The sequence below is a fragment of the Achroia grisella genome, unplaced genomic scaffold (genome assembly GCF_030625045.1).
Source record: "Achroia grisella isolate CSIRO2021 unplaced genomic scaffold, CSIRO_AGI_Agris_v1 utg454, whole genome shotgun sequence".
Taxonomy (NCBI): domain Eukaryota; kingdom Metazoa; phylum Arthropoda; class Insecta; order Lepidoptera; family Pyralidae; genus Achroia; species Achroia grisella.
In genome coordinates, this window is record NW_026712865.1 from 274,291 (window position 1) to 300,045 (window position 25,755).

Here is a 25,755-nt window from a genome sequence, read left to right on the forward strand (position 1 = left end):
GGGAGTCGTGTCGTATCAAGAATTAAAGAGCATGATGGAAGATCGCGGAAAGTGGCAAGAGCTCCACCGACAAGAGCGTAGCTCTTAAATTATGAATGAATGAATGAACTGAGGCTACTTTTATTTTAGAAAAGTAAAGTTAAATTCCACGCAGACGAGGACGCGGTACAGTTATGTATATAAAACTTTTGAGTTTTATTAGATGTTGTTCGTTGACTGTTTATTGCAACTAATTTTAATATTAACATATAATATAACATACTATATAGGTACATATTGGAGGTCGGTACATATAATGAGTTGAGAATACTAGGTATATATTTCTCTCTCTGAACATATAAACTACATATAAATATCTTGGTTTTAACATCTATTAAATATGCATTTAATATTATATTTTACTTTACTTTTTTGTGAGTTTGCAAACGGCTTGGAAAGAAGAATAGCTGCAATCAGAAGTGCCAACCATAGAACGCTGTTGTTTTTTATTTTTATATCGAAAAACTTAGCTAAGTTGTTTATTTATGACCCCACAACGGTTTAATGTTATATTTTACTTTATTTTTTTGTGCGTTTGCAAATGGGTTGACAAGAATAATAGCTGCAATCAGCAGTGCCAACTATACAACACATTTTTTATTTTTATATCGAAAAACTTAGCTAAGGTAATTTTGTGCGTTTGCGAACGGTTGAAAAGAATGCAATCAGAGGTGCCAACTGCACAACACTGTTTTATTTTTTATTTTTATATGGGAACACTTAGCTAAGGTACTCTTTATTTGTGACACTAGCTATGTTAATATTCATTTATTAACACAACAAATGTTAATATTTATTTTCAAATTAAATAATAAATGCAGATATCGTGACAGTCTTGTCTCATAGTTTAACTTATATGTAATTTCTAGCCACTATAAATATAAATTATAGTGATATATGAGGAGATTCTCTATAATTCAATATAATTATTAACTACATTAAAAAAAATAAGCTTATTTTACATTGGAAGTTTAGTTTCGTACTAGTTGTATTAAATTAGATTTCCTCTGGAAATTTATTTAATAATTTAAGACAAAGTGTTCGGTGAAAAGATTGTATTTTTTTTTTTACATTTGCGAAGAAGCTCGCAGCGGACGGTCGACGACGAGTAACGGTTGCAGTCACTGCAACGTCGTATGTAGCGGATGGTCGGTGACGTTAGCGTGTCGGTTGCAGCCGATCGAGCGCTGTATACAGCGGGCGATCGGTCACGTGGTAGTCACGTTGGTGAAACTGCGCGAGCGCTGAATGCAGCAGGCCGTCGGCGACGTCAGAGGTGCGGCTGCAGCCGCTGTAGCGCTGCATGCAGCGAGCCCCGGGCGCCGTCAGAGGAGCGGCTGCAGCCTGGCGAGCGCCGCATGCAGCAGGCGGTCGGCGGCGGCGCGGGGGGCGCGGTAGTGCGCGGGGGCGGCGGGGGGCGGGGCGGCGCGCCAGGCCACCACGTGGTCGCGGCCCGTCGTCAGCGACGCGCTCACCGCGAACAGCCGCCCCGCCTCCCACGCGCCGCGCAGCGCGCCCAGCACCTGCGGGCACGGTGATCACTACCGCGCGACAGCTACGTACGAGGTGTGGGGAGTGTGACGAGTGTGACGAGTGTGATGCGTGATCACCTAGCGTCCCATCGGCATGTCCAGCAGCAGAAAGTGTCACTACGTGTATGGTGTGGTGAGTGTGATGGGAGTGATAATTGTGGAGAGGTACGTATATAGTGTGATGGGTTTGATGAGCGTGGTAAGTGTGGTGTCGTGCTCACCTTGCGTCCAAGGAGCGTCCGGCAGCAGTGAAGCCCGTAGTTGAGGTACAAGTGTGTTATACTAAGTATGGTAAGTGTGATGAGCGTGACGAGAACGGGACATGTTCTCCTCTCGTCCGAGCGGCGTGTCCGGCAGCAGCTAGTGCTACAGGGGAGTTAGGTGTATGGAGTGATAAGTGTGATGGGAGTGATGAATGTGGTGCAAGGACACCTCGCGTTCTTGTAGCATAACCGGCAATAACGAATATCGCTGGATATCGCGAATATCATAAGTACCTCACATATGTAATGTGATGAGTTTGATGAGCGTGGTGAGTGTGGTGTCAGCTAAATTTGCATTCGAGCAGCGTGGCTGGTAACAGCGAGTGTCGCAGGAGAGGTACGTATATGTTGTATTAAGTGTGATGGGTGTGATGAGCGTGGTGAGTGTGATGCGTACTCACTTCTCGTCCGAGCGGCGTGTCCGGCAGCAGCGAGTGCCTCGGGAACCCCACCGCGTAGTAGGGCGCGCCCGGCCGAGGGTGCCCGGGGCCCTGCCGCCCCGACTGGAAGCTGCAACATACGGACATACTCTCACCATGTTACAGAACATATTGTTCAGGTAGGATTCCAGCTGCAGGTCCACCTGAGTAAACTAACAGTCGTCGCCAACAGATAGAGTATCCCTGAATCCCTGAGCCGCATTTTATTTTTTTCCCTTGGCCAAAAACTTCTAAAATACTTCAGTAGTATGTATTACGAAGCCTAATGAATGTGAACTGCTATTCAGAGGGTGGGGCTCCGGAGTAGGACCCTAATAAAACCTTTTTTTTAAACTATACCTTTTACCGGCAGGCTGCCGGGCTGCATGCACCACGACATGAACCCGGGGGGCTGGCCCCGCAGCAAGGAGTCATGAGAGAGTGTGGAGGGTACCTACTTGTATGTGACGAGTATGGAGGCGCAGTGCGGGTACGCGGGCAGGCTGCCGGGCTGCAGGCACCACGACATGGACCCGGGGGGCTGCCCCCCGCCGCCCCCCGCCCCGCCCCCGCCCCCCGCACACGTCGCGCGCTCCTCGCGCCCGTACACCCGCCCGCACACCTGGCACGAGATGTACAGCTGCTCCTGCACATTTGAGTTTGATGTCAGTGTCCACAGACCATCGATACACATTTTGGACTTTAAGCACTTTACAGTAAATCTTAATTTGGATGGACGCGGTAGTCTAGCAGTTTAGTATATTGTTATATTTGCGACGGTCGCCGGTTCGAGATTTTCTACGACGCAAATATTTGTGTTCATGTGTAAGATTGTTTGTATTGGTACGTGTACTACGTATATATTAACAAAAATGTATCAGTCGTCTAGTATTTACAATACAAACTATGCCTAGCATGGAACTAGATGATGCTGTGTGAATTGTCTACCGATATTATTCTTATTATTACAGTTTCGTATGAAACTAGATGGCGCTGTGTGGATTCATTTCCAAGTTTATGACTATTATGTGGTGGTAAGTACTGACCCCGTTGGCGCGCAGCCGCTCCAGCTGCAGGTTGAGGCAGCGCAGGTGCAGCATGTGCTGGCAGCCGGCCAGCGCCACGGCCACGTGCGCGGGCGCGGCGGGGGCCGTGGGGGCGGGGGCGGGGCCGGGCGCGGCGGGGGCGGGGGCGGGGGCGGGGGCGGGGGCGAGCGGCAGCAGGCAGGCGGGGCACAGGGCGCCCCACTGGGGGCGGGACACCGCACGCACCCACACGCTCACAGCCGACGACGCCACGTCCACGCCTGCACACACGCACGCTTACTGAACACGCACTTCTAATATCCACACTCCACAATACCGCATCCATCAACTTCCACTATGCACACTACCTTCCTACCGCTGCGATATACCGTATACATTTTATACACACTATACTAACTATACGAACTAGTCTGCGTGACTACCATAGTCTACTGCCGCACGAGCGTTCTTATTGTGCGTACTGCACACGCACTTTTACCGCTGTCGTACACTGAGTGTGCGCGTGACACGTCATCTTCTGGACCGTTTAAAAGAGCAACAAGCAAATTTCTTGCTCTTCTTATAATCAGACAGCTTTCCAAGTAAATGGTAGATCAAAAAAATAAGTGCGATTATGTAAATTTGCTTAAATTTAAGTTTATTGGAATATATACTACACGAACTCATTTGCGCTAAATACTATATACATTTAAAGAATAGCTCTTAATTTGAAATTACAGACACTTAAATTTTATTTATTTGTCTTACGACCTTTGTCATATATACTGTTATATTCATACGAAACAAGCTTGGAGTGTAATTTAAAACAGTATCTCACCAACGATGGACCCGTCGGAGATGGGCAGGTCTGGTTGGGGCGAGGGCGGTGCGTCGAACACGTCGTCGCTGCCGCCGCTGCAGTTCAGCAGCTCGCACACCGACGACTGCTGCAGGGACAGGGATACCTCACACATTAACTGCCACTACGTACGCTCTAACACGCGATGGGATGTCACTCGAGATAGAATGTGCATGTAAATCGGGAAAGAATGTATATAATATATCTCTAAGAGTATTGGGATTATTGGTGTCGACATCTCTTGCACAGTTGGGTTCCGTAGTCACCTCGAAGAAAAGGTCAAGCTGGCGTCCAAAAAACTCGGCGTGCTCAATAGAACGAGGCGGTAGTTCACTGCGGTCCAGAGACTCCTTAATATAAGTCACAGGTTCGACCGCACATGGAGATTATGGAATGAACTACCTGCCGAGATTTTCTCCCGAGACTACAGCATGGCGTTTTCAAGAAGGGTGTATTAAGGTTTCTTAAGGATCGGCAACGCGCACGTGACAGCCCTGGTGTTTCAGGCGTTCATAGGCTACGGTAACTATTTACCATCAGATGGGCCGTATATTTGTCGGCCATCATAGTAGTATAAAAAAAAATATGCAAAGAGAATGAAATAGACCGCTCGCGCCACCAGATCACGCAGTCCCGCGTTCTTCAATCGTGCACGCTTTAATAATTGATTATCACTGCAAAATGGCAGATATCTTACTATATAGATATCTTTGCTCCAAACACATGTTTATAACATAAAACCTAAACTTGTCTTTCGAAAATAAAATCTGAGCGATTAAAAATACAATTAGAAGTACCTGCAGGCTCTCCTTGCTCTCGTGGCTGAGGTAGGTGGAGACTGTGTCCACGCTGTGCCGGCGCCCGTCGGCCCGAGCCCCCGCCCCGCATTTCACCCCGCACCCCGCCCCGCACTCCGCCCCGCACTCCGCCCCGCACTCCGCCGCTGGATCCCCCTCCGACTGACTGCTGCTGTTGGTCTTGTTGTTATTGCCTGTAACATACCATTCGTTCAGTTGTTGGATTAAAATAATTAAGTAGTGATAAAATTAAACCAGTTAGCTCTGTTCTTTTCAATAGGGTCCGTTTTCGATTGCTTGATTCTGCACTATTTATTCTGCAAAGAATTAAAATACATGTGCTTGCTTCTATTTCTTTATTGGAACTGACTTTAAACGGATTGAATATTTTATAATATAAACAACGAGGTGTCGAGACAGTATGAACTTAGCTTCTAAATAACTATAAACTAACAAGCTCATTATGGCGAATTAAGTAGGATTGAATTTACACATCTAGGAGATTCAGCTGACAGGATTTTGGCCTATGTATATTTTGTATCTGTGTTTGTGTGTTTACATCTGTGTTCTTTTGTTGATCATCTTCAGTAGCACCTATTACAGCCATCAAGCATTTCGCTTTAAATATTTGTTTTAGTTGTAGGTGGAGTTATGGTCGCGAAATTATCGACTATGCAGCATGTCTTTACAGTATGATTTAAAGTACATATCTAGAAGCTTGAATTAATCCATAGGTCGCTGGTTCAAATCCGGCTCGAAGGACCAATGTTCGGGTTGTACCGAAACTATAAAGATTCTGATAGGTAAAACTGATAAATGATACTGATAGAAACTTGATTAAAACTGTATATCGAAACTTAAAATATAACTGATTAATGATTGTAATGAGTACGCGCGGCGTCCTTGATGACCGAATACGAACTGATTTTAATGAAATGTGAAATGTAAAATAAAATGTTAATGTTGCGAAATAATGTACGATGCTAGCTCGTACAAGGATTCTGACCAATGTAGATTATGTAAAAAGTTATCTGTCTTCTATAGTCGCACACACAGCCGTAAGGCAGTTCGCTTTGATTCATTTGAAGCGTGGAGTTATGCCAGTAAAGTTACCGAATATGCAGCATGACTTTATAGTCTTTAAAACACAATATATGAGTGGTGGTGCTGTACATGTACATCAAGGATGGTCACCATTCAATTGCATATAAGCCGTCAGGGTACCTGTCATTTTAATTCCAGAAATGAAATGAAATGAAATGAAATGATTTTATTTTGCGAGAAATGTGGTGTGCACAGATGTTATAAAGTACATATGGTTCCATACAATCCGTCTTATATGAAGACATGCAAAAATATAGTGGCGAAATGAACTATGAGTAGCAACTCTCAGCTTCTCATTCATTCTCTACGCTCAGCAATTCCACTTCCCTTATACCTTCATCAGCAGAGGAAGAATTAGAAGAACAGAAGAAGATAAAGTATATGGTGCAAGGAACGGGCACTGACTGAATATGTTGAGGTTGTGCAGTATCTGCCGCGCGAGCCCCGGGCGGCGGTCCCGGCCCCGCGGGGAGGCGTGCGGCGCCTGCACCGCGCGCTGCGGTGCTCGCGCCGCACTCGCCACCTCCGCCGCCGGCTGCGCCCGCTCGCCTGCTGTTGCCAGGATAAACATCGACATCTTGTGTGCAGGTTGTTTGTGCTATGCAGTAGCTCTTATATCGATATATTTTAATTATTAATAAAATTATAGAAAGCGTCGCAAGGTAGCGGTTTACTACTTCCAATTACACTCACGAGGTCAAATTTAACGAACACAAAAAAAAATTACATGCAATACGATAAACAAGTAGTAGAAGGTTAAGAGAGATACGTGTAGCAAAGTATATAGTTACAAGATCGGTATCGTGCGGGCGGCGGCGGCGGCGGTGTGGGGGGCGCGGGGGCCAGCGGGTACGGGGGCTGCTGCACGCGGCGCAGCGGTCTCCCCCCGCCCCCTCCACCTCCACCTCCCCCCCCGCCCCCCGCCCCGCCCGCGGCCCGCGCCTGCAGCCGCGCGGCCGACAGCAGCCAGCCCGCGTGAGGAACCTCCGCGCCTGAGCCCGCCTCCCACGCCTCCTCCAGCGCGCACTGCACCTATATACAGTCATACTAACGTTTGCAACACTTTCACAATCACACACTGAGTGAAACAGATGTAAGGGCAATAAGATGTATATAAACAGTCACCAGAAACGCTATAATTGGATTTGGTTTAATAAGAAATTTTTTTATTTCATTTCGAGGACAATCGGTGAGAAGTTCAGTAGGCAATATGCTCGACTATAGTGAAACTTAGTCGAATACATTCTCCAGTCTATCTTCTCGAGAAGACAATGAAACTGGGAGTGAGTTTTTCCATAGTGCATTGGGGTGTGACTGGTGGCGCCACATGTCTTGCTTGCCGGAGCTTGCCGGACATATTGCCATATGACCGTACTACCGTACTGCGGTACTAAGGTGTTTGAAAAGTCTTGCGGGCTGCAATATTACGATGTCGTGCTGGTCGAGACGTGATGTGTATTACAGATGATGATAAGCGCGTCGCGCGGTGTACATAGAGGCCGCGCGCGGCTTATATACGTAAGGGCGCAATAGGCGCAGGCGGCGGCGGGGCCCGGTGACATCAGTGCATGGGCAGATAGAGCGCGTCGCGCTAGGGACAATATTGAGGCCGCGCTTACTAGACATTATTAAGGGCGCGGCGGAATTATTATTTTGATGTATCGGTGACTGTGTGGGCAGCGGGTCGTAGAGCGCGTCGCGCGGGGCCCAGTCCCAGCGCGGCCGCGCGCGGCGGGGGAGCGCACGCGTAGAGGGCGCGGCGGACGGCGCAGGCGGCGGCGGGGCCCGGTCGCGGTACTCACGTGCATGGGCAGCGGGTCGTAGAGCGCGTCGCGCGGGGCCCAGTCCCAGCGCAGGCCGCGCGCGGCGGGGGAGCGCAGGCCGTAGAGGGCGCGGCGGACGGCGCAGGCGGCGGCGGGGCCCGGTCGCGGTACTCACGTGCATGGGCAGCGGGTCGTAGAGCGCGTCGCGCGGGGCCCAGTCCCAGCGCCGGCCGCGCGCGGCGGGGGAGCGCAGGCCGTAGAGGGCGCGGCGGACGGCGCAGGCGGCGGCGGGGCGCGCGCGGCGCATGGTGAGCGCGCGCAGGTTGACGTCGAGCCCGGTGAGCGCGGGCTCCGCGTCGGCGAGCACGACGCGCGTGAGTCTCTTGGCGCGCGCGCGCTCCAGCGTGCGGCTGACGGCGGGCGAGTGCGGCAGCCACCCGCCGCCGTCCTCCCACTCCCACACCGCCACGCAGTGCACCGCGCCGCCGCCCCCGCCCCCTCCGCCCCCTCCGCCCGACATCTGATGCGACATACACGGGTGTACTATTGACTGACATTTATCATTATCTTCTGTCTTAAACATTACATAGTATAAAACGAAGTCGCTGTCGCCATCTGTCCGTTCCTATGTATGCTTAAATCTGTAAAACTACGCAACGGATTTTAGGCAATTTTTTTTAAAGATAAAGTGATTCGAGCTATATCCTAAACAACTGTTGTCATGACCTCCAGTGAAAAGACTCTTTACATGTTAATTTAGGATACCTTCTGTATACCAAATTAAATTAGAATTCTTGGATTTGACTAACTCATATTATTTTTTCAAACTACTCTGTCTGTTGGCAGCAACTGTCCTTTACACCTTCATCAGATAATAAGGGATGAATGCAGATGGCACTCCAAAGCTGCAGAAGAACTTATGGAGACTCCCGTCTGACAGTTACGACTTTAGTCTGAGGGCACCACTAGGGTTTCGAGCTGTCGTAACTTCGATGCCCATTTGAATTGGATAGGACAATTTTAGTAATACTGACATTCTTTTTAATTGTTAATTGTTAAAAAAATAACATTTTTTTTAATTGTTATCTGTCTGTCTGTTTGTTCCGGCTAATCTCTGAAATGGCTGGGCTGATTTTGATGTGACTTTTTATGACAGGTAGCTGTATGTAATAAGTAGTAATGTTGCGGGTGAATAATATGATGTTGTTGGTCAAGACAATGTATATTACAGATGGTAATAAACTGACAATATGTACATAGAAATAATGATCTTATATACTTTATATATAAAATTAATGTTATTGGTAATATTGATATACATTTTTATTGTTATTTATATGAATATAAATATGGTTCATGACACAAAATAACGGCAGTTTTTAGTACACAATATTGGATTTGTCTTACTAGACATTATTAAATGCAATTATTATATAGATGTATCTAGGTGACTGTGTCCCATAGTAACTTAGGCTACTTTCATTTTAGAAACATTATTTTATTTTAGAAAATTAAAATATAATTCCATACATATGAAGTTGCGGGTACAGCTAGTGATTCATAAGGAAGGTTTATATGTATAATACATGTACACCTGTGTGAAGTTGGGTTGGTTAGCTAGTAATCTATAAATTGCCTAGAAGTTCTCATACGGAATAGATAAACACACAGTTCTCATACTTATATCTAAATGTGATGACAAACATACTTGAACATGTAAACTGTGGGCTGATTATGTAGTAGGTGGCATAAGAGTATTATCTCACATTACATTGCATTCACTTGCATTGCAACGGTACAACTTGCAAACATCAGACACAGGCACACAATTACGTTATTTTTAAGTAATGTCTTGTACGAAACAAATTACCAGTACTTACAGTGGCTGATTGAAGGCTGTGCGGTTGTTAACGCTTCCAAGTATCATTCTTCATGGAAATTGATGCATTTTCAGAATACAATGACACTAATTTGTTACGATAAACTTTTAATTTGTACATGAATATAAAGTTTTAATAGTATGCAAACAATCAAACAAAAATCTCTGTCACAATTTAATTGGTAATTAAGTATGCATGCACTTGAAACACTTGAAATTCTACACAGATAGATGTACCTGCTAAATATTATCAAATTAAAATAGAAATAGCATAAAAATTAGTATTAAAGTAATTTGTCGTGCATTGTAAAGTGAAAGTATAATAAGTAAAAATTAATAGTAAACTAAAAATGTTTATAATTTTGACTAAAGCTGTCAAATACAGTCATTCAATTATAATTTATTTGACTGACGTCAACCCGAAAAGAAAACAACAAAAAAATTATTTTCCTTGACTCTACTCTAGCAGGACATCATTTTCTATACTTTTTTTCAATCTTTTAAAATCTTACAGCTTTCAGCCCGAATTACATTAGACGGCGTTTTTCTTCGCTTTCTTTTTCTATTTGTTTAATTTCTTTTTATTCACTATTGTTATTTTAACCACAGATAACATAATATTACATATTTTAACTTTGTTACTTCTATATTTTATATTCTATGGACTGAAGGCGGTGTCGACTAGTGTTGCCAGAACAGGTAGGTTGTCATAAATATGTGTGAATACGTTTCGATTAAAGTACTGTGTTATAGAAAATGATGAGTAAATAATTCAAGTTTTTCTTTAAAATAAGCCCAAGTTAATAATATTAACAATACGTCATCGAAATCATTAATTCCGGTATCCCATGTTTAAAAAATAATTCTGTTTGGCAACATTTTACGTCTTGTTTTATTTCGTATGAGTCGTTTCTTTCGTGTATTGTATAAATTTGTTATTAATATAATTGTGATACTTTCTTATTTCGTGTAATTTCGTGAGAATCACAGTTATATTTCATCTTTATATTTGTTCTAAATATTAGAAGATGTCTTACAACAGACAATGTAAGTTGAACGCAAAACCAAAAGCTAACATTTCTGCACGATGGACAATCGATGAAGGATTATTGACCAGTTGTATTATTTTATAATTATTTCTTAACATTTTGCCTTAATTCTTGGATGTTATCGATCGCCTTAATCTAGTGTTGTAGCTTTGAAGTTTATTGATTTGTGTATGGAATGTGGTGACGTTAATGTGGTATATTTATCATCAGATCGAACGCGCACCGCTGCTGGTCGCTACAATACGCCGGGTCAGTTCGTGTCGGCCGGAGAGGTGTGTATTTTATTTTGTATTATTACTTCATTAGTTACTCAGTAATTCAGTAAGTGATGTTATTCCTGTAGAAGTATTGATTTCTCGCGTCGGGTTAACTGTTGCGCTATAAATAATGTTTCTGTATAACTTGCTTTTGATTTACATATTAAAGTAAAGATTTCTTAAAATGAATTGGTGTAATAAGTATATTGTTATTAAAAAAATAATAATTAGTATCTGTTATCACAGCATTACCAAGCCCTAGCCCCGACACTGGCCCTATGAAGTCGTTGGCTTCCCTCTGACAGTGCTTTCACTTGATAACCTAACAGCCAGCATTGCCACAGACCCGAGCATGCTTCCCTGCTCCATGGTCTCTTACAATGAATGGTTCCCGCCGATGACATTGCCTACTACACTACTGTCCTCATTTTTTTGGGCTTGTGATGTGATATGCAGGGTGTCAGTGTGAGCCTCTCAGAGGGCAGTGAAAATGGGTTGAGAAATCATTATGCTCACGAGACCACAGGGTTTCGTGCACATACGGTGTTCTCTAGACTTAAGTAGACAGTAGGCTGCCCCATATTCCTTACATGGCTGTCCGCTGAAATTGCAACTGATATTAACGAAGGTGGCTAACATACTGAAGTGGCATAATATGAATTGAAGGTGCAATTTCATTGGTAACCATGATAGGAATATGGACGGAGATGGGTGATGTGTGCGTACCCTCACAGTGTGCAAGAGATGCTAACAGGTTTTTAGAAACGGTTAGTATGTGAAAGGGTGAGACTTTGTTGTGTGGTGTGTGGGTGGGAGTGAGAGGTGTGCCACATGGCTCACACAGCTGACTGAGGCCAGCCGGTCGGGCGCGGCGCTCCAGCGGGCAGCAGTGTCGCGCAACGCAACTACCAGCACCAGCCATGCTGACGGTGTAAGTACTGTTCTTGTAGTGGGGTGCACGGTTAACACATTCATTGGCTAATTTCTATAAAGTAGTTTACTGAGGTCATACTGGTCAGTGTGAATTATACTTCACTAGTTTTTCATACCCCGAACTGATAAGGGTTGTTCACCCATAGCAATTATTTTTATTTTTGAACATTTTTTTTATACTGTGGCAAAAAAAAATACATACAATCCTATATGTTCACCTTTCTATCACCAACCCCCATTTTTTAATAGCGATTTTAGTTTATATGGCAAAACAACATTTTCTGAGTCAGCTAGTATACTATATAATACTACTAGCTACTCGCCCCGGCTTCGCACAGTGTACACATATTATATATATATAAACCTTCCTTTAGAATCACTCTCTATTAAAAAAAACACTTCAAAATCTATTGCATATCTTTAAAGATTTAAGCATACATAAGGACAGACAGTGACAATGACTTTATTTTATACTATGTAATGAAGATATATATATTTTAGTGAGTATGTAATAATGGGATATGAATGTTGGATGTAATGAAACATCCATGTTCAGTTTGAACACTATTTTAATGTTGGATAAAGTGTACTCCGGGTCTTGAAACCTAACTAAAGCGCTGGAGGCATCTTTTAAATAAAAAGTCGTGCACTCACTGGACTGTAGACTTGCATAGTAATTTACCAACCAATCCGATTATAGTACAATTACTGATTGCGGATATACAATAAACAGAAAAAAAACTATTTTAATGTTGGTCTGATAAGTTTGCAACCATTAAAACTAATTTAAAAAAACCTGTAAATTGTTCTTTTGTACAACAATGACAATTATATTTTGTAATTTCAAATTCAAATTAAAAAATCATATATTCACTTAGAACATTTTAGCCGTTTAGTAACGTCAAATTTTTACATTATAATTTTTTCCCTACAGTCCGCTTCGTATTTGTCGTCATTTGTATTGAATGATAAAATTAGTCATCTTTGAATGTGTCAATAATGTACCTATACTCTATGTATTATAGCATGGTATGGTGATGGCTCTTGGTATTTATTCATAGTAATAAAGAGAGAAAGAACTAATATATATATATTCACAAAGCATATTTTTTTAACAACAGAGTTTTCTATTTTTCTGTCTATTTTCGCCTTCCTAGTCCAATATTATTATTAATTAATGAATTGACAAATTCTTTACCTGTGTCCATCTTGCAATCAGACAAAGACTATGAGTATGAGTGTGTTTCTCAGTAGAATCTTGTGATCTCTTGTGATGAGACAGCTTTCCGGATTTTTAGGTGTATGTCCCATATTTATATTCATATGCATGTAATAAAAATTAGTGCCGGTTGGTAGTTTGTATTCAAACGTTTCGACTTGTAAATGTAAACTTACAAGGATTATTTAAAAGAGCAACACACAAGTTTCTTGCTCTATCTTCTTGTGATGAGATAGCTTTCCGAATGAGCGGTAGATTAAAAGAATGATAACTATGACTATTCAAAAGTGCTTAAATTAAGTTTATTTGAATTAATGATTTTCTATTCATCCTCTGTTCAGAAGGCTCTGATTGGTAATCTGGTTTCAGTACCCAATGCTTTTTAAGGCGACATATGTTGTTGGGGCCTGTCAGTTGGTTGACCAGCATGTTGGGGTGATTTTATTTTTTATTTATTTATTAATAAAAGCTTAATGCACAAATACAAAAAAAAATAAAGGTGCATATGGACTTAACACCATAAGGCATTTTCTCCCAGTCGACCATAGGGCAGACAGACATTAGAGGGCAGTGCATTTAAGTAAATAATAACTTCAAATAAATAATAAGAAGAAGTAGGTACAATTCAAATTCAAATTAAAAAATCATTTATTCATGTAGGACATTTTAGCCGCTTATGAACGTCAAGTTTTTACATTATATTTTTTTCCTACCGTCCAGTTTGATATATGGATCCAATTGAGAAGAACTAGCAAGAAACTCAATTGAATTACTTTTTTTTTAAATCCAGTTCATTTACAATACATAGGTATTTATATAGGTGTCTATGTCTAACATTAAATGACAATCCCGAACATGAAAACTATTGTCATGCACGCTCGTCAGTCAAGTGATCGTTTAGTGAGTAATAGGCCTTGCTCAGTAAATATGATTTAACAGATGTTTTGAATTTATTTAAGGGTAATTCCAATATATCCTTTGGTATCTTATTGTAAATTTTTATACCTATTCCCATAAAAGACCTATTGACTTTTTCTAAACGATACTTGGGGACAGCAAATTTGTCTTTAAATCTAGTGTTAATATTATGAAATTGCTGTTTTTTGGAAATAAGTCAAGATTTTTATGAACATATAGGATATTTGATAATTATAATAAAATTCATAAATTGAAATATATATATCCAAATACATACATACATATATATATATATATATATATATATATATATATATACACTTAAGCACATAATAATTCACATATAAAATTAGTCATTTTCTAGCCAACGAAATGAATTGACGAAACATCTGATTGAGAATTAGTGTTACAGTTATTTATGATAAGCTTTCGTATTTTCTGAGGGTTTTGTGGAATCCTTTTTGAATTACATACATTTGAATGATTTGTATGGAGCCTGTCCCTCACCATGCTATAATACACATAGAATATCTTCATAAACTTCATATCTTGAGGTGAGTATCAAATTTATATAGTTTTTATTTAGTACTACCTACTCGCCCCGGCTTCGCCCGGGTGTACATATACTATACATACAAACCTGCCTCTTGAATCACTCTATCTATTAAAAAACCGCTTCAAAATCGGTTGCGTAGTTTTAAAGATTTAAGCATACATAGGCACGGACAGACAGCGACAGCGACTTTGTTTTATACTATGTAATAATGATAATAGTATATTCTCTGGTGAACAATCTTAAATATATATAACTCAAAGGCGACTGCCGTAGTGATCTATCATGGCACAGCCCAAACCACTGGACGGATCGGGCTGAAGTTTGGCATGCAGGTAGATGTTATGACGTAGGCATCCGCTAAGAAAGGATTTTGATAAATTCCACTAACCTACTAAACCTAAGGGGATAAATTAACGCGAGCGAAGCCGCGGGCAAAAGCTAGTGTATTTATAATAAGTATTAAGGATTATTATTCATAATAAAATATTTAAAAAAGAAACTAGCGTACCCACGTAATTTCGTCTGCATCACACATGACATTTATCGTTATATCTCGCACAATTTACATAATATCTTTTTAGATTATAGCCTATGCGTTATTCTGATCTATAAATTTTATTACTTTAAAGTTCCATCAAAATCCGATGAGTAGTTTTTACGTGTAACAGTAACAAACAAACATACATCCATCTTGACGACCTCGGTGGTCTAGTGGTGGTCACGCCGCTTTACGTCCGATGGTCGCGGGTTCGATTCCTCGCACGGCACAAACATTTGTATTCATGGGTATGATTGTTTGTGTGGGTCTGGGTGTTTTCTATGTATAATATGTATGTATTTACGAAAAAAATATCTATGTATTTGTATCAGTTGTCTAGTACCAATAACACAAGCTTTAGCTAGCTTAACTTGGGTCTAGATGGCGATGTGTGAATAGTCAAAAAAGAAAAAAAAATATCTATCGTTTATAATATTGATGAATGAAATTAAAATATAAAAAGAAGCTAATTTTGAAGTTATTCAACGTTATCTGGTTTTGTTTTAATTGTGCATTATTACTTCGACAGCAACAGCCCCAGCAGTTTGGGAATACGCAGCAGCAGTCGAGCACGGTCCCCTCGTCGCCGATGGCCTCGCAGCAGTTCAACCAGCCGCAGACGCCGCTGCCGAAGCCCCCGCAGACACAACAACCGCCACTGCCCCAGCAGCCGCCTCCACCGCAGGCTCAGGAGCAACAGCAACAGCAAGATCAGAACTTCGGAACCAGTCAGCAACCCAGTGTAGGTCTTGTTCTTATTTAATTTTTAATAAGTGCCACAGCAGGCGCCCCTGCTGCAGCCTCAGACCTACAGCAATAGCAGCAACTACAGCAAGATCAGAACCATGGAACCAGTCTGAATTTATTTATATACTTTTTTTTCTAAAATAAAAAAAAATAGCCTAAGTTACTCCTTATTACATCAGCTACCTGCCAAAAAAGGTCCAGCCATTTCAGAGATTAGACGGAACAAACAGACCGACTGACAGACACATAAAAATTATAAAAAATGTTATTTTGGTATATGTACCGTATATATATTCATATGCATGTAGTAAAAAACGGTTATTTCAATATTACAAACAGACACTCCAATTTTATTTATATGTATAGATTATATTACGTTTTTTGGTGTACGTTAATATGAAGTAGACATTATTAGACGGGTGATCACCAGGTCCCAACGTGTAAATTTGCTTTCGTTGCAGAGTTACCTACCGGTGGGCATGAGGTCTTTAACGTGTTAAATATGTAATGACTAATCAAATGTGTTTAAATGAAGTTTATTTGAATAAAGTATTTTCTATTCTATTCTATAATTTAGTTCTAACTTGCAGAACTCCGACATAGAGATGAAAGTCGAGCTGGAAATGGATGACGCCAGCCTCGATGGGAACTCTCGCCCTCACTGGATGAAGTCCAAACTGCCCGGTGGTGAGTATGTTTTTCTTGGATATTTAGGGAACTTCATGAAGGGAGTTTCATGAAGGTATGTTAAGGTTTCTTAAGTGTCACCACTGGTGTTTCAGACGTCCATAGGCTACGGTAACCATTTACCATCAGATTGGCCGTATGCTTGATTGCCATTATCGTAGTATAAAAAAAATAAGAGAAGACAGATCATGGATATTATTGAGAATAGGCGGGGGAAAATTTTGGGGCACACGACACGACGAACTTGTTAATAACATTATCGAAGGTTCAAGGAAAAGTTGGAGTCGTGTCTTATCAACAGCTAAAAAGACTGATAGAAGATCGTCTATGGTGGCGAGATCTCCACCGATAAGAGCACAGCTCTTAAATTATGAATGAACTAGCTGTTCACGCGACTTCGTCCGCGTGGTATTTAACGTCTAAAATAAAAGTAGCCTAAGTTACTCCTTATATCAGCTATTTCCAGCAGGTCCAGCCATTTCAGAGATTAGCCGGAATAAACAGACAGACAGACACATCATCATCTGCTTCTTATCCCATTTATTTGTGGTCGGCGTAATATGTTTTTCTCTTCCATTCATCTCTGTTCGCAGTCATCTCGATCGTCGTAGTAAAAAATGTTATTTTGGTGTATGTACCGTATTTGTATTCATATGCATGTAGTAAAAAACGGTTATTTCAATATTACAAATAGACACTCCAATTTTATTTACATGTATAGATCTTTGTATGAGGCCTATGTCCAGCAGTGGTCGTCTTCCGGGCTGCGATGATGATGATGATGATGATGATGATTATTTCTAGTTTGTTTGTAATATGAGAACAAAGATCGCTAACAGTCCTTGTTGTTCTAAAGGTGTAGTAAAGAAGATCAGCAAGAGAGAGAGGCGTCGCCGGCAGAACGAGCACCTCCGCCGTCTGCTGGTGCCCAAGAACGCGCTGATGGTTCTCAACGAGATGACCTTACACGAGCAAATTAACAATGTGAGTTTACAATTTTTTTTTTTTAATTTACAACTAGCTCTCCACTGGACTCGGTCCGCATGGAATTTAACTTTATTATTCTATAATAAAAGAATTTTTCTAAAATAAAGCTAGCCTAAGTTACTCCTTATTACATCGGCTACCTGCCAATAAAAGTCCTGTCAAAATAGGTCTAGCCATTTCAGTGATTAACCGGAACAAACAGAGAGACAGAAATTGTAAGAAATGTTATTTTGGTGTATGTACCGTATTTATATTCATATGCGTGTAGTAAAAAATAGTTATTTCAATATTATAAACAGATACTCCAATTTTGTTTATATGTATAGATCAGAAATATATATGCTGATAGAAAAATAAACTATATAGGGTCGACTGACGCATCAACGACACGTATTTGACTACCTCGGTGGTCTAGTGGTTTAGCACACCGCTTTACGTCCGATGGTCGCGGGTTCGATTCCTCTCACGGCACGAACATTTGTAATCTGGGTGTTTCTATGTATGTATTTACGAGAATAAAAAAATCTATGTATTTGTATCAGTTATCTAGTACCCGTAAGTAAGCTTTAGCTAGCTTAACTTGGGTCTAGACGGCGATGTGTGAATTGTCCTGAGATTATTATTATTTATATATATTATTTCTCAGCATAGTTGGTTTTGTAGACACAAGGATGGGTTTTTTTATTTACTATTATTAGGTTGTTCGGAAAGTAATTTCGTTTTTTTCCTAACTTAGAATTTAATTGTATTTTTTGCACTCATCTTCACACTTAAGCAGTATAATTTTTATATACTTTGAGAGCTCATATAGCAAGGCTTGTGTGAAAAATTACAATTAATTCTACGCAGTAGTTTTTGATTGGTGCCCTTTTAAATATGGAGAGGAATAAGCAGCATTTTCGACATATCTTACTGTTTTAATACAGAAAGGGCAAAAATGCTGTTCAAGCCAGAAAGAAATTGACCGATGTGTGTGGAGAAGGTGTGTTAACAGCACACCAGTGACAGAACTGGTTCCCTAAATTACGATCCGGCAATTTTGATGTCGAAGATGCACCTCCCTCGGGAAGGCCGGTTGAAGCTGAAATAGAAATAATCTTTATTCATATAAACTCATTAGAAGCACTTTTGAATAGTCATATTTTGATTCTACCACTCATTCGGAATGCAGATTCATCGCAAAAAGAATGAGCAAGAAACTTGTGTGTTGCTCTTTTTAATAGATGTTTTTTTATATAAATAATTACAGTATAACAAGTAAGAGGCATGCGATAATCAACATAGAAATCGCTATGGATTTAAAGTTTTTCTATAAAAACATTATTATCGTTAACGAATTCTTAAATTTTCTAATAAGCTTTTTTGCAAAGGAACTGTTTTATTTGACATTTAAATCTTTTTTCTGGCAGATTTATAACAGACTCTGGTATGTTATTGTAAAACCATACGGAATTGCCATAAAACGAATTACTAACTTTAGCCAAACGACATTTAGGTAAAATCAGTTTGTTATTGTTACGTAAGCTTTTATTAGTGCAATCACTAACTCTTTTGACACTGTCTATATTCTTCCTGGCATACATGATATTTTCATAAATATATTGAGAAGCAACGGTGAGGATATTTGATTCCTTAAAACACTCGCAATGACTCCCTGGAACCCATACCATAAATGGAGCGAATGGCCCTCTTTTGTAAAGTAAATATTGTATTTATATCAGCTGCTTTGCCCCATAACAAAATACCATACGACATAATGCTATGGAAATAGCTAAAATAGACAAGTTTAGCCGTTGCCACGTCTGGTAATTGTCTAATTCTTCTTACCGCATAAGCGGCAGAATGATAAAGGCGAATTGCAAAAAAGACAATTAAATCCTAAGTTAAGAAAAAACGAAATCACTTTCCGAACAACCTAATATTACCCTGCAACAACTAACAACCCCTTTTCATGCCGCAGCACTTCAAAGTGGAGTTGGCAGACAGTAGCCCGTTCTTCAAATCGCAGAACAAGCATAACTTCTGCGCAGATCTCACTCTGGAGGGACAAACCTACAAGGGATACGGTGAGTTTCATAACACTTGTGTCATAAAATATTTTATTTGTAAAAAAGCTTATTATAAAATTGAAGAAATTATAAATGATAGTAATGTTTTTGTAGAAAATATCTGACTTGAAATTCATAGCGCTGACAATGTTATCTGATTGAACAGAGATTAAGTGTGTAGCGGTTTCTATGTTCATTGTGGCATGCCTAATTCTTGTTGTAATTAATTATAAGTAAATCAATATTTATTTAAAAGAGCAACACACAAGTTTTTTGTGATGAATCTGCATTCCGAATAAGCGGTAGAATAAAAAAACTTGACTATTCAAAAGTGCTTATAATAAGTTTATAAATTTAAAAAAATTCTAAATTTGAATAAAGATTATTTCTATTTCTATTTCTTGTATTTTTGACCTTGGTTGTCTAGCGGTTTAGCACACCGCTTTACTTCCGACGGTCGCAGGTTCAGTTCCTCGAACGGTACAAACAATTGTATGAACAAGTGTTTGTGTATCTATGTATATATTTATGTTGTCTAGTACCCATTACAACAAGGTCTGATTATCTTGGGACTAGATGGCGCTATGTTAATTGTCCTGACATATTTATTTATATATTCTTGTACAGACCTATTGATATATCAACGCTGTCACAAAGGTGTGACCAGACCTTACCTAGTATAGATTAAAGTCGCTGTCACTGTCTGTCCCTATGTATGTTTAAATCTTTAAAACTACGCAATGGATTTGGCAGCGGTGTTCTTCAATAGATAGAGTGATTCAAGAGTAAGATTTGTATATTACATGTATTGGGGCGAGTATCTAGTACAATATATCTATACGTATAAATAATATCTGTCTGTTTGGTCGGTTATTTCAATATTTATATTATTTTGTCGCGACTTTTTGGCAGGTAGCTGATGTAATAAGGCTAACTTAGGCTACTTGTATTTCAGAAAAAATCTTTTATTTTTGAAAAATATAGTTAAATTTCACGTGGACGAAGTCACGGGAACAACTAGTATAAACTTTGTTGTTTAAATTACTAATCTTTTAAACATTTTGTTAAACTTTGCCGTTTTCCCTCAGGTGAGAACAAACTGATGGCTCGCAACGCGGCCGCCGAGCAGGCCATCAGGGATCTCATCATTAAACGACTCTCCAAAGTGTGCGCCGACTCCAGCGGCGACGGGACAGGTCAGCATCAGCTCGTATTTTCATAATTTTTTAGTACGTAACTGCAGCCCTAGGTCTTTTTCGAGACGAGGCAAAATTGGAACATACCATCCCCTAACGCCTTCAGGGAACCATGAACCACGCCATAGGGACATCTCTCCGATTGATCCTTGTCCTGGTCTTAGACCCTTTTCAGCCACTTCGTAAGTACGGTGGGTTTGAAGTGCCCTCTGCAGTCGCGACCATTTTCATCCACAAAAGCTATAAAGATCAGCTATGGACCACAACATTACAATAGTTTCCCTTCGCCCTTTCTAAGGGTAAAAGGGTGATCACAATGCCCATATCCAATGCAGATGAATACACAATTCATTAAGATTAAGAAATCCATCATCATAGATCATCATCATCAGCTTCTTCCTTATCCCATTTATTTGTGGTCGGCGTAATATGTTTTTCCCTTCCATTCATCCCTGTTCGCAGTCATTATCTCCCTTTAAGGTTTTACAATAAAATACCAGAGTCTGTTATAAATCTGCCAGAAAAAGATTTAAATGTCAAATAAAACAGTTCCTTTGCAAAAAAGCTTACTATATAATTGAAGAATTCGTTAACGATAATAATGTTTTTATAGAAAAACTTAAAATCCATAGCACTGACAATATTATCTGATTACACTAATTATGAGTGCGTAGCGATTCCTATGTTGATTATCGCATGCCTCTTACTTGTTATACTGTAATTATTTATATAAAAAAACATCTATTAAAAAGAGCAACACACAAGTTTCTTGCTCATTCTTCTTGTGATGAATCTGCATTCCGAATGAGTGGTAGAATCAAAATATGACTATTCAATAGTGCTTGTAATGAGTTTATTTAAATAAAGATTATTTCTATTTCTATTTCTTTCTTATCATATCATCTTTCACACAGTCCATCTATCTCTTTTTCGGCCTTCCTGTGCCCCTATAACCATCCACATTCATATGTAACACCTTCCTTAAAATATGATCTTCATTCCTACACATTACATGTCCAGACCACGATAGATATGTAGATAGATTATATAAAACATTTAAAAAAAAAGTAATTCAATTGAATTTCTTGCCAGTTCTTCTCAATTGGATCTATATACTGAACTGGACGGTAGGGAAAAAAATATATAATGTAAAAACTTGACGTTCATAAGCGGCTAAAATGTCCTACATGAATAAATTATTTTTGATTTTGAATTTTATAGATCCATTGTTAATTTGTGTTTTGGTTAGGAAGAGTGTTTTTAAATGAAACTTGCACGGCAGTGGCCCAACAACGAAAACAAATCCTCGGAACGGTGAGGTCGCTCCGTGAAGCCTGTGAAGACACCAGGAGTCTTCTGCGCTTTTGGGAGGAGCTTGGCTGGCTACTTTACGGCCCGAATAGTCGGAGAATGTCCAACATACTCTACAATGACAACGGCCCGAATGAGAGGCTAATTGCGGAGTGTCCAACATACAATTACAATTACAATCTAGGGAAAAAAATATAATGTAAAAACTTGACGTTCATGATGCGTTTATTACAACAACTTAACGTTTTTTAAATTATGTAGGGGTGGAGTATCCACCCTTTTTATTGGTGCTCATATGTGTCGCGTGATGAGCGGTGCTTCTCACTGGTCGATTGTGTGATGCCGTCATCGACGCAACGTTTGACGTCGACCAGTGGTGGTTGAGGATGGCATCTGTGAGTTTGAGCATTATACTGCTCACAGCAGATTTGCTACTACCATTTTAACATGCATCATATAGACCAGAGAGGTCGTAAAATATGTGTACATTGAATAATTATTAACGTAACGTTTTGTTCCTCGTGTGCAGAGTCTCAGAACGGCGAGAGTGAGGAGGAGACGCTGCCCATGATCCAGATCGCGTCGTTCGCGCTCCACAAGCTGTTCCTGGAGTGGGAGTACGCCGGACACAAAGTGCCGCAGCTGCGCCCCCCGCCCGTAGTACGTACTCGTTCATAGCTCCCCTGACCCTGATGTACTCCTCAACATTCCATGGATTCTGATTCTGGTCATCCGACTTTCGAGAAGGTCCTTACCAGGAAATGCTGGGGAAAGGGGATTGTTAGTAATGTGGACTAATGATCACATTGCTAGCTGATACCATGTTAGGTCGACCTCTACGCGGTTCCCCTGGAAACCATCATGATAAATTCCCGATGAATTTTTCATGTTGGGCTAACTGATCTGACCTCATATGCATCTCATCATCCTCCACTGGTGCCCCGCCAGGGTATACCATTAGCGCAGGCGGGTACACCATTCCAATATAATCCTCTAAAAAAAACCCGGACTTGCTGCTGGGGTGAAACACCCTTGGGGGCCGTTTTTAATGCCAATGTGGTGTTATGTACTATCTAATATATACATTTCTCGTGTCACCGGTTTCGTGTTTATAGTGCTTCGAAACGGCTTGACCCATTTTGATGAAATTTTCTGTGTATACATATTCATTGTATTAGTATTATGTGTGAGAATAGGGTTATAATTATAACTTTAAAATTGGAGTGTTTGTTTGTAATATTAAAATAACAGTTTTTTACTACATGCATATGAATGTAAATTAAACCAAAAAGTCACTTTTAAAAATTTCTGACTGTCTGTCTGTCGGTCTGTTTGTTCCGGCTAATGTTTGAAATGGCTAAACCGCTTTTAACGGGACTTTGTTTAGCAGGTAGCTAATGAAATAGGGAGTAACTTAGAATACTTTTATTTTAAAAAAGTCTTATTTTATAATAATAAAGTTAAATTTCACGCGGACGAAGTCGCATGAACAGCTAGTATACAATAAGATTAAATCAGTCGTAGTGATAAGAGCCGACCAGTCCCTACAAGCGGCACTCGTTCACGAGTATGACGGATGAACCGGCCATCACTGCGCTTGACCATATTTTAGGGAGCTGAATGTTTTTTTTTATCTAGATTTATTTTTGGGAATTTTCTTTTCACATGTCAACCCCAGAGCTCACTGCGCTCGAGCATATTTTAGGGATCCGAATATTAAAGTAAATAGTAATGTGTGTGCGTTTGTTCGTCCGGGTGCAGTCGTGCGAGTCGGAGGCGGAGGCGGAGTGCGCGGCGGCGCGCGCGGCGGTGGTGAAGCCCCCGAAGGCGGTGCCGGTGAACGCGTCGGCCATGCACCCGTGCATGCTGCTCACCTACATGCGGCCGCACCTCGAGTACCGCGAGCTGGCCGTCGACGGCGACCGCCCGCAGAACATGCTCTTCACGCTCGGGGTCGACGTCGACGGCGCCACCTACGTCGGGAAAGGTCGCCCCACGCGCTCTCACACTCCTCACACTCCTCACACTCCTCACACTCCTCACACTCGACGCAGTCGTCACACTCACACAATCGACAGTCGTTACATTCGACGCACCACACTCGTCACACTCACCACACTGACGTTGTCGTCACACTCACCACACATGCCACACTCGACACAGTCGTCACACACGACATACCACTCATGCCACACTCGACACACCATACTTGTCACATTCGTTACACTCGACACATTCACCACCCTAGACATACTCACCATCTCACCACAATCGACAAAGTCATCACACTGGATCACCACACTCGTCACACTCATCACACTAGCCATATTTTTGGTTACGATTACGGAGTTCCCTAACATCCCCAGTTAGTTTATAAAGTACTAGCTTTTGCCCGCGTTAAATTATTCTCTTAGGGATGAATTTATCAAAATCCTTACTTAGAGAACGTCTACGTCATAGTAGCTTTATGCATGCAAAGTCTCAGCCCGATCGGTTTAAAATTGACAACTTTCATCCCCTATTTTATCCCCTTGGGGATAGAATTAATCAAAATCCTTTCTTAAGGGATGCCTACGTCATAACATCTACCAGCATACCAAATTTCAGCCGGATCCTTCCAGTGATTTGGGCTGTGCGTTGATAGATCACTATGTCAGTCACCTTTGAGTTATATATATTTAGATTTACAATATTGACTATTGAACACTATCTACCTTGTTTTGATCTGTGCCACTGTGTGTGTAACATTATGTTCTCCCGCAGCGTCTAACAAGAAGGAGGCTCGTAAAGCAGCAGCTCGCGCGGCCTGCCAGGCTCTGTTCAACGTGAAGTTCGATGACGTGCCCACCGCCAACACCCCCATCGCGCCCCCCCCGCCGCCCCCCACCCACGACCAGCTCCAGCCGCAGTAGACGCACGCGTCTCCATCTCTCATCAGGGTTGCCGACTCTAGTTACATCCTATCGTATTCTAGTGGACTTAGATGCCTGCCGGTCTAGCTGATGATGAACAGCTGGGGCGGATCGTGGGCTAAATTTACTTAGGGACCTACTTAGTTATATTACTCAACTAAAAAAAAACAGCGACCAGAAATTCCCCGTTCCTTTCGATAGACGCGTATTTGCAGGATTGCCAACCTTATGATAGGTTTTTTAATATACTAGATATTTTTTTATATTCTAAATAAATGTCGTTTCATTAGGAACAGGGCCCTTTATATCCTCGGGGCCCTGGGCTGCAGCCCAAAAAGCCCTTAAGTAGATCCGCCCTGATGAACAGCATCAAGTTATGGAGGGAAGGCAGGTATAATACCGGTAGTCTCCGTTAATAAGAGTGATTCCAAATTTGGAGTATTTATTTATAATAATAATAAATATGTGTACAAAATGAAGTTGCCTACAAGTAACCTACTTACGGTTATATGTGCTGTGAGTGAGATAGCAAGATATTGTGCTCCCGCTTGCACTATAGTTTTAAACATAACTAAAGCGCATGTAATCAGTATATTATGGTAAGTAAAATATACCTTAATTATCCAAGACATGGCTTCGAACTGACTACCCTATAGGTACCAGTTTGTTTAACTGCCGTCACTAGGTTCGCCAACAAAAGTTCGCGATAAAGTACAT

General features: G+C 40.9%; 2 protein-coding genes across 2 annotated transcripts; one reads left to right on the forward strand and one right to left on the reverse strand.

Moving 5' to 3' along the window:
• Positions 1 to 1,128: 1,128 nt before the first annotated feature.
• LOC131845158 (protein deltex) lies at positions 1,129 to 10,039 on the reverse strand. Its single transcript, XM_059194195.1, has 10 exons — positions 9,682 to 10,039; positions 7,977 to 8,321; positions 6,830 to 7,070; positions 6,444 to 6,590; positions 4,935 to 5,128; positions 4,117 to 4,225; positions 3,300 to 3,559; positions 2,712 to 2,899; positions 2,236 to 2,344; positions 1,129 to 1,562 (listed from the first exon to the last, which is right to left on the reverse strand). Exons 2-10 carry the CDS (start codon positions 8,319 to 8,321, stop codon positions 1,365 to 1,367), a joined length of 1,791 nt encoding a protein of 596 aa, XP_059050178.1. The 5' UTR covers positions 9,682 to 10,039; the 3' UTR covers positions 1,129 to 1,364.
• Positions 10,040 to 10,577: 538 nt separating this feature from the next.
• Positions 10,578 to 25,148, forward strand: LOC131845143 (double-stranded RNA-specific editase B2-like). Its single transcript, XM_059194177.1, has 10 exons — positions 10,578 to 10,727; positions 10,940 to 11,001; positions 15,680 to 15,892; positions 16,488 to 16,584; positions 17,447 to 17,568; positions 19,532 to 19,637; positions 20,708 to 20,815; positions 22,656 to 22,786; positions 23,888 to 24,113; positions 24,890 to 25,148. Exons 1-10 carry the CDS (start codon positions 10,709 to 10,711, stop codon positions 25,036 to 25,038), a joined length of 1,233 nt encoding a protein of 410 aa, XP_059050160.1. The 5' UTR covers positions 10,578 to 10,708; the 3' UTR covers positions 25,039 to 25,148.
• The last annotated feature ends 607 nt before the right edge of the window (positions 25,149 to 25,755 follow it).

Coding starts and splice junctions, on each gene's coding strand:
- LOC131845158 (XM_059194195.1), bottom strand. CDS start 8,321: ATGTCGGGCGGAGGGGGCGGAGGGGGCGGGGGCGGCGGCGCGGTGCAC. Junction 5,129..6,443: donor GCACAACCTCAACATATTCA/GTCAGTGCCCGT, acceptor GGTATGTTACAG/GCAATAACAACAAGACCAAC. Junction 1,563..2,235: donor ACACGCCGCTCGGACGAGAA/GTGAGTACGCAT, acceptor CCGTGCCCGCAG/GTGCTGGGCGCGCTGCGCGG.
- LOC131845143 (XM_059194177.1), top strand. Junction 11,002..15,679: donor AGTTCGTGTCGGCCGGAGAG/GTGTGTATTTTA, acceptor TTACTTCGACAG/CAACAGCCCCAGCAGTTTGG. Junction 20,816..22,655: donor CTCCAGCGGCGACGGGACAG/GTCAGCATCAGC, acceptor CCTCGTGTGCAG/AGTCTCAGAACGGCGAGAGT.